Source organism: Ceratina calcarata, unplaced genomic scaffold (genome assembly GCF_001652005.2).
Source record: "Ceratina calcarata isolate Rehan_Ccalc_2016 unplaced genomic scaffold, ASM165200v1 scaffold110.2, whole genome shotgun sequence".
NCBI lineage: Eukaryota > Metazoa > Arthropoda > Insecta > Hymenoptera > Apidae > Ceratina > Ceratina calcarata.
In genome coordinates, this window is record NW_017131915.1 from 362942 (window position 1) to 373148 (window position 10207).

Below are 10207 nucleotides of genomic sequence, written 5' to 3' on the forward strand. Positions count from 1 at the left end.
AAAAAATGGAATAAGTGGCTATTAGATAGAATCGCAAAGTTTATATTAGACGTATAATAGTTCATATTACTATTTATTAGTTTATACTACAAATTTATATTAGATATAATAAATTAGTTATTATATATAAAATAATTTTCTTTATATGGATCACTAATGAAAATCTAAAACGTATATTTTACATTAATATAATATATGTAATAAGCATAAAACATGTGTTAGCATGTACTAAGTTATCTGTATTGTAGGAAGTATATTTCACTTCTTAGAAAATAATATTCAGATAGAGAGTTCTAAAGTGTCTTCAAGATGTATGAGCTAATAAATGTTACTACGTGCTCTTACAACCCACGCCCAATGTATTGAATTACGTTTAAGTGTAAAACTGTGTACGATACTAAATAACTGTAACAAGAAGTAAGCGAAACTGTCCCAGAGTAATCCTCCACTCTCTCCCTTACAATTTAACTCACTCCTGATACCAAACTTTCGAAACAATCTATACATGTAGTACAGTGGTCCTTTGTTCAACTGCGTATTCATTCTAACATCCATGGTGGTCCCTTCACTCCTTTCTTTGTTATTCTGGTTAATAGCAATTTTTCTTTAATGTTTTTTCTGCACAATATTCAGAGAGGTCTTCTAACTTTTAAAAAAGAATTAAATTGGTTGCTCCAACATTAATGAAATTATCACAGAAGTCCCTTCAGTTTCTTCTGTTCTGGCTAATAGCTTTTTCTTTAATTTTTGTCGACGCATTATTTAGGAAGTTCTCCTAACATTTACAACAAAATTTAAGTTGATTGCTCCAACATTAAAGAAGTTATCACTGAAGTCCCTTCACTTTCTTCTATTCTGGTTAAGAGCTATTTTTCTTTCATTTTTGTCGACACATTTTTTAGGAAGGTCTCCTAACATTAAAAAAAAATTAATTATTCGAACATTCTGTTTTGAAGCGTGTCGGTCAATGTATTTACTTTCTAATTATATTCTAATAAATTCTTTACTCAGCTCGCCTGAAGGGCTCATAAAGGGTCTTTAAAAGGGATCTTAAAATGTCGCTGTCTAAAGCACCGTGAAACATCTATTTAAACTTCTAATCCCTTCTTCACCGGTAGGATACATTAACGTCCGGCGATGGCTGGAAAGTTTCGAGCTTCCGATGCTCGGAACCTGGATGCTGGAACTCGGTAAGAAGAATATGATCACCGTGCGACGGTGAATAAATGCGGAAACTTTCGGCGGCCAACAATGGCGGTGGCACAATGGGACTTGGCGGGGGCGGAGGATACTTTTATTTCAGTAAACCGTTTCACGCGTATCGTTACGAGAAGAAAACGAGTCCACCCGTCTCGGGAAAGTCGATGAGAGACTCGACGGCGACGAAGTTGGCGACGGACAAACGTTATATGTATACATACATTCACATACGTGTATACGTGTATATTACTCACATGGGAGTGGGACAGCAGTTCCTTCATGATGAAATTGTCGTAGATCTCTCTGGCGAGCTTTTTCCTCTCTTCCGGGCATTCCTGCTTCTCGTACGCCTTGATCTACAATGCATAAATCAGAAATTCCTTATGGGAGTTGGACGGCGGTGCGTGCCACCACGCCACTCGAACTTAAATTACTGTTCATGCCTCTGCGGCATAACGAGACGAACCTCTTCGTAAAACCTAAACTGCGGAATCGGCTCCTCGGCCACGTTCTCGCAGAAGTCTTTGAACAACAGGTAACCTGCAATCAGAAATGAAAAAGAATGCTCGATCGGTCGGTCGATTATGCTCGCGTGCCTCGCCTCCATGAAGCCGACTTAAAAAGTATTACATCGGTACATGAATAATTATGAGCCGGGCTTAACAGTCGCCCCTTAAACAATCAGATTTGGCCTGGTTAGGGCCAGATTTATTTCTTGACAAACTTCATGCTCGGCCGCGTTATTATTTCGATAATTCATTCCCAACCACGGCCGGAAACCAGTTTTTCAAATTTACTTACAGAGCCGATAAATGCGCATAAATTTACGTCGCGTATAAAATTAACTTTCTTATCAACGGCAAATAACTTTTTCGCGAAGAAAAATGGCAAGTTCACAGCGGCAAACAATGAGCAAGGTTCTACGAGATGGATGAATTGTAAAATACTTTGATAACAAAAAAAACTATGCATTTATGATCCGAAGTTACTTCTTGAGAAATTGCATTATCATCTCTAATAAATGATAATATTTAGTCCTACATAATAACTGAGACAGTAAACATTAGTTGTACTCCTTCGTTGTAATTAATGAACTGAGTTTAGAATCTGTTTTCTAAGAATCATACAATGTGCTCGTTTCTTTGATTGATTGAACGTTTCAGGGACTCGTGGCAATATTTATATTCCAACAGTGATTAACACTAGATTGCCCAAGTAAGTCATTTTTACTGCTTTTGGGCAAATGTACAAATAATAATGCATAAATTATTTTTTTCCCAAGTGAAGTAANAATGCAGTGATTTTTACTGCTTTGGGCAATATAGGTATATACTAAGTTTCAGTCTTTCTAGTGTTAATACTTATTAACCATTAATTATTATCACTGGGAACGTTACGCAAGTAATCCAATAATTGCGTGAAAAATGTTTAAAGCGTGAACGAGATACGTATTTAAGGATGCGAATAGAAGAAATGTGAGAAATGAAAAAGTAAGGAGATGAATCGCGGCACGGAACAAGGACGAAAGATCATTTTGTATAACGGTGGATACGTATGAAAGACCGAAAACGAGTAGTTAGGTCATGTTTGACCTAAATCGCGGCAGAAAAGCCTGACCCTGAACTGCGAAAACTCGTAACTTCTACTTGAACGCGAATTCGAAATTTACCTCACGTATCGTTTACATGGTAAACCGATATACTTCAATCATCCTGAAATTTATAGCTGTGATATTATTTCCTCGCTATCGGCGACGGGACAAGTTTATTAGAGACTTTGATAGATATCACGATTAGAAATATTCTTTCGCCACGTAAACGGACGAAATGAGAATTCGATCACTGAACCTCTATAAGAAATATTACACCGAATAATCAATAGTAATTGTCTTATTAATCATCACTTTTAAAAAGGTGCAAAATAAAAGACACGTATATTATAATAATCAAACACGTTTTTTCCGTTCCACTGATCAGTTTCACGGTTTAATTACTTCTATGTATTTTTTATTGATTCTCTTAATTAAAATTGTAATGAGATTAATATATTCTGAATATATATAAAGTTCGTGTTCTCTTGGGCAGGAATTATTCAATCGACATTGACTAAATAATTTATGAGCTCTGTATTTATATTAATAACGTCATAATTAAGGTTGAAACATACTTATAACCGGACCGCTAATGAGAGACCATTAGTAAGTTAATTAGTGTTGTGTAAGAATAATTACAAAAACGTAACAACGTCATAACATTAATTGGCATTTTTTATATCCAAAGGTTACGATAAAAAATGGTGCAAGAAATGCATTTACCAACAGATGTTCTCTCGATTTATTATTAGTATATTTGTTTACATTAAACATTATTATGTTTCATAGTTACATAACAGAATGTAAATGAATTTTCGATAGTGTTTTTGTCTAAAAATTCTGATGTACAACTCTTGAGTGCCCTGATTCGTGAAACAGTGCCAGTGTTTCATTAAGGCGGATTACAATAAATGATCTTAAATAATTGGCTGGGACAGTGGATTTCACGAACACAACTTTCATCTTAAGCAACGGATGTATTTCATTAAGGTTTGCCCTGAACAAGCTTAATCACCAATCACTGCCCCATTTTAGTGAACGGAATTAATAAACAGTTTTATTATGAAAGCAATTCTTTTAACTTACCTTGTTACCTTCTTTTAACTTAACTTACCCTTGTTTTATAAACGCAAACAAATTACAAATTCTTCGTACTTCATTTATTTATCTTTACTACAGTACGAAGATTACAATAAATGTTTGCATGTAATATTTTTACGTATGAAGGTACGAGGTGGGTTTAATAATAAAACATTGAACTTTTCTGATCGACTATCTTTCTGCCACGAACTTTTGCTCTGATCAAATTCACTGTGCTTGTACGCCAGGCTTTAGATTAGGTCATTTACGAGATAAATACTATGCACGCACATGTCCCTTGATTCGTGTTATGTAATGTTTTATCGTTACGCTCGTAGTAATCAAAAAATTATACTATGACGCACCAAAGCTTGATAGTGGAAAACAATTCATGTACTAAGCAAAATATTTTTTTTCATGTCAAGATAACATTTGTGTTAAATTGCGATACGGTAAAAGGAAAAGTATAAAAAATTGTGTAACGTGACGCTGTTATTGGAAAGGAAATACATACCAGTAGCCTTATTTTAAAAGAGGAGCTGCCAAAGTGGTCGCACTTTGTTAAGCAAGAACAGCTTGTTTTCTAATTAGGGATAGAAGAATGTGGCAGAACTTGAAGGAGTCTAACAGCCGTCCAGAGACCACTCGAAGAACAAAAAATGAACGATAATGAAGATAAGACGTCATTCGATCCACATACCTACTTACGTGCAATTTTTTTTTTTCTTTCTAACTCACGCGTTCTTCAGACCTCAGCGGGTATGAAAAATGAAGTTAATAAATCATTCACTGTCGATTATTAAGATTTATATGCCACGTATTGAATCTTTCGTCATCGCCTTTAATGTACCATGAATTTCAGTGAACCCTCTATGAGCTCATGTAACTTTGAGGTCACATGCTAATACATAATTATAATTAAGGATATACGTATTTTGTTTTATCACTTCTTATGTATTTTTTATCAAGTATATTTTATCATAATTTGTTTTACATGACGTTTGAGTAAATTACTTCTCGTTAAACGTTATATTTAAGTGGATCTTATTTTAAACAGTGTCTGATCGATAGCCTCGCCATTTTGAGAATGAGACGCCCTTAAATTGTGCAATTAACGTATCCCAAAACTGACTTAAGATTTTAATAAGAAAAAGATTTGAAATAAAACAAAATTAAATTCTCTCTTTCATTTAAAACCTGTAACTGATTACAGCATCTGTATTGAGGAGTCCTATTTTAATCAATTTATCGTAAATGTTTGTTACCTAAAACGTTCCCTTTTTTATAAACCAAGTATTTTCAGCGTTGCACATGTTTCCATCTCATTAAAATTCTCTCGACAAGAAAGAGTACCTGACTGCATTTATTAAAACAGTTATAAACTTTATTAAAAGAAAAGATCGCGAATGAAACGTGTAAAATATTGAAAGAACGGAAGTAGACAGAAAAAACGATTGTCGCGGTGTTTGACGTCGCTATCGGCATTCTTATCACTTTTTCAAGTTTATTGGTACGTCAGGCAGCGGGACACGTACGTTTTGCTAAATGAAAAGAAATGTGCGTTTTGTCGGTCAATCAGTGTACAGTTCGACGAGCGAGCGGTTGCAAAAATTGATTTTCAATTCCCTTTGCCAGCCGGATGACTATCGCTGCGAGGCTATAATTACGCGTAAAAAGCGGAGATATTTGCAGACCCAACTATACTTAGAGAGGAACGAGAAATAATCAACGCGCGATAAAAGAGCAGAGAAAAAAAAATTCATCGCGCGGCTATCGATTCTTCTTTTCTATTCTAGCGGATCGCAAAGATAATTTGTATGAACATCGTGTCATGAATCTAATAGCTCATTCAAGCTAGAAACTTGGCTATTTTTTCATCGTTCTCACAATATCTACGAGACGAATTCATAAGATAATTTAATATAAATCAACATTTAATACTGACTATTATTAATAAACAGGCATTAGTTGTACAGGATGGTTCACAAGGTATTACAACCTCAATTTTCGTTATTATTGTTGCAGAAATAAGTAAAAATGACCATAAAGTATTTGTAGAAAAATCTGCATATTTATGTTCAATCAGTGGTCCTACGATAAAGTTTGGTCCAATGATGATTCCCGAGGTATCTCCTTAACTAATGCATTTTCGATATTAATAGGTCAATACTTTTCTTGTAGAGAATATAAAACTCCATCGATCGGTGCAGGAAAAACTATAGAATCCCATTTGACAAAGGTTGATGACCTTCATATCTCTACTACACGCCCACATAGAAAATAGTTCCAATAAAAGAACGTGCCTCTCTCGAAAACATTCAACACTGTATATAAACATTCTTTCCTACGTACAATAATAACGACGAAAATTGAAATTGCAATGTTTATTGAATCACCCTGTATGCCTAATACCTTACTAATAATACTTTTACTAAATTAATATTATGTATACTTACTTATAATACTGCATTAATAATACTTTTACTAAATTAATGCTACGTGTAATAATAACGAAGAAAATCAAGATGATAATATATCTGGTGAACCATCTTGTATAAAAGTTAACAAATAGGACGAATAGGAGGTGCTATAGGAAGGCAATAATATAATAGAATAGATAATCGATTAGGTCAGAATAAGATTGAAAATGAGTGTGTGAAGCAATGAGTGAGCTGGCCTGCAGTAAGATAGTTAGTAAGAATAATGTAAACCAAAGTCTTAGCTGTAAAGGTGAATAAAAACAAATACATAACAATAAAGTATTATTAATCCCTCATGAAAAGAAGCTGTAAACTTTAGATTGATGCATTCTTTTACTCTAATCAGTGAAAATGGATTTTGTTGAAGCATTGTAATGAAATTAATGAAGCTTCTTATATTACTCACTGAGTTTATACAATAATTAAATTCTTATTAACTCTGCGTTATATACAATAATCCGTATAAAAACGTCTCAATAGAAATCTGAAAATTAATCCAATCAGGAGGATTTCCGTTTTCCGTCCGTTCAATCAATTAAAATTTTCTCTATCGACAGGATTTCTGTCAGTTAAGTAGTGCCCAGCTCGTTACAAATAATATTGCTTCCTCGCTTGAATTTGATCAGCTGGATTATTCCACTTTTCTCATTCACTGACACGGAGACGCTTGAATGGCAACGTTAATTAATCGACCATCGCTTAGAACGTTAATTCGATGATCAGGAAATCTTTACTAGTACGAACAGAAGATAGAGAATATATTTAAAATATATGCTCACCGAACATTTGATTGAATATTTTATCGAAGTTAACTTCCTTCTTCTTTTCCAGATATTTGTGCATTACGCTTCTCACACTGCAACAGAAAGAAGTACGCGAATGTAATTACGCGAGAGTTTATTATAATTTACAACAATTGTCAACTAACATTGGGGAATACAGTCTCGTAGGGAACATGCTCCGTTACTTCTTATCGCATCTTACAGATAATCATATATGTTCTATCCGCCTGTACTTACGATTATCCATCGAGCTGCAAATGGAATTAATTCAATTGGGACAAGGTATTATTATGAATAAATTAATTAAAGATCGATAATTCTATCAATGATTTCCAATTTCTTTAATTTATTCATGAATGACACACGAAGTGGATGTAAGTTTCCATTTTAATAAGAATTTGAGAAGTTATTTATTATCTTTATAAATATATTTTTAAAATTTTTATATAAACTGTAGATGAATGTATTAGTATGAATAAATTAATTATCGATGCTTCCATCGATGATTTCCAGAAAATGATTATATCCTTTTACATAAAAAAGGATTACCCATCCCTCGAACGTAATACTATGCCTAAAATCATTAAGGACCTAATCAAACTCTGAAATAAAAAACATATGATTCAAGAACATGCACTGCTTGCTCATAATTTATTTCAATTAACCCAGCTGGCCGTTGCATAAGTTAAAAAAAGAGGAAACAGTATGTCTCTTGGAATGAAATGAAAAGATGCTGAAATTATTCCGCGATTAAATACTGAATCGTTTTCAGTGCAGTTTGTTTCGCAATGCGCGCAGCGATTTGACATTATATAAAGATAAAAGCCTGGTTCAATTGTAACCGCAGATACGAATACAAATTGCCTTTAATGCACCCACCAATTCGACGTAACATGCCGCGATTCATTACTGGAAATAACTTTTCTCGATTTCCCATCGACAATCCATCTGCCTGCCCATTTCCTTTTGTGTAATAAAATTCCATTTAAGAATGAAAGCGTTATTTTTGATTGAAAACCCGAATCGATATTTGTGAATGCTCGGTACGTTATTACTTTGCAAATAGGAACATCCATAGGTAATAGCTGCAGTGTGGGTGTATTATATGTACATACGTAGGTATGTAGCGCATATCTCGTCCAACAGTGCTTAACATGTTTAGTTAGTGTTTCTATTGGATTGAATATGGTCGATTGCCATCGTGATGGAAGATGATACCTTTGCACTTTACCAACCATGGACTCAGTCATTTGCTTGGCCAACGCTCAACTGCTTGATCAACGTCTAATTATTCAATAATTATCTGACATCGTTATTTTCGTCATACGTTAATGATACATATTTACCGTTCAAACTTTCGTCGTTTTATATTACATTTTTGTAATTAATAATAATAATATTATATTATGAAGTATAGTTTTTAATAATAAGTAAATGCACACGTGTATGGAAAAATTAATGAATAAAGGCTAAAAGAATGAACACTTTTTATTCCTGTAAATGAAAGGTGTTACAAAAATAGAGACTTGGGTAGTATAGATTATGAACAGTGTCTGTCCTTCGTGAGAAGAACTGATAAAAAGCGAATCTACTATTTATCCAATCAGTATAATGCTTCCACAGAGATACGTCGGATTTTATGCAATTATAAGCAAATGCAATGTGCAAAAATTATAAATGCTGCCTGCAAGATTCAAGACAACTTAAATGGATATTCCAATGTTTAAATGATCAAACAAATAAACAGATTTAAGTTGATACCATAAATGTTTTATTTTGTATAGATCTGCAGTCTAATGATGAGCAACTCAGAATTGCCAGTTTGTAAAAACTAGAGTTGTAAAGAATTACAATTGTATTACTTCACCAATTATAATTACAAAATAATTCAATTACATTCATGTTTCAATTAATTAGCAAGTCAATTAACTGAAAAATTAGAATTATGTAATGCAACATAATTCAATTACTATGTAATTGATGTACAATGTAGTGAAATTACACAATTCAATCACTATGTAATTGGAACACAATGGAATGAAATTGCATAATTAAATTACTATGTAATTAGAATACAATGCAATGAAATTACATAATTTAATTACTATGTAACTGGAATACAATGGAATGGAATTACTAAATTCAATCACTATGTAAATGGAATACAGTGCAATGAAATTAAATAATTTAATTACTATGTAATTGAAGTACAATGCAATGGAATTATATAATTCAATTACAATGTGTTTCAATTATTATAACCAAGTCAGGTTAAAACACGCTAACTTGAATAGTGCATTCGACAGAAAGGAAGCATCTCTTATTATAATGAACTAAACGAAATGGTTACGGTAAAATTGAAAACATTTCCTGATTTAGATAATGCACCAAAGATTGCGCCAATAGAGAAGAATGATCGAGTGGCTTCCTGAGAGCAAATAAGTAACTGAGTAGATATGTACGCTTCGAAGGGAGAAGGAAATCTATACACAGGCAAACTTATTTGCAGATTCGATCACGATGGATGAGCACACAATACCAACGAACCTGTCAATTCCCTCTTCCGTATGCATATAACTAGACCTCAATTAAGCTAGCAGGACCAAATCAGCAGAATCACATCGGACCTAGTGGAATATTTAGTACTTATTTTGTACTAATTTGTACCTGTACAAATTCAGCACTAAAGTATCAACTTTGATTTACTCATTTTCATCAATTTTAACTATTGGTCCTGCCAGCTTAACGTTAAACTCGCATCGCTCCGATTTCCATGACAATGGTGAGAGGTACAAAATTTCTTTTGATGGTACAAATTAGTACAAATTCAGCACTAAAGTATCAACTTTGATTTATTCATTTTCATTAATTTTAACTTTTGGTCCTGCCAGCTTAATATTAAGCTAGCAGCGCCACGATTTTTTTGAAAACGGCAGGAGGTACAAAATTTTTATTTGTGGTACAAATGAGTACAAAATAAGTACTAAATATTCCACTAGGTCCGATGTGATTCTGCTGATTTGGTCCTGCTAGCTTAAGAGAGGTAATTAACGTGTGTTCCTGTGGAGTTACAT

General features: G+C 33.5%; 1 protein-coding gene across 3 annotated transcripts in view; it reads right to left on the bottom strand.

Moving 5' to 3' along the window:
• Gprk1 (G protein-coupled receptor kinase 1) overlaps positions 1-10207 on the bottom strand; it is a 48342-nt gene that overhangs the window by 8721 nt on the left and 29414 nt on the right. Inside the window, exons 2-4 of one of the 3 annotated variants that reach the window (XM_018019612.2) lie at positions 7131-7207; positions 1667-1740; positions 1455-1556 (exon numbers count right to left, since the gene is read on the bottom strand). In XM_018019612.2, coding sequence (XP_017875101.1) covers positions 1455-1556; positions 1667-1740; positions 7131-7207 — 253 coding nt within the window. Of the gene's footprint in view, positions 1-1454; positions 1581-1666; positions 1741-7130; positions 7208-10207 lie in introns of all 3 variants that reach the window. The other 2 variants (XM_026810796.1, XM_026810798.1) reach the window with 2 other exon arrangements.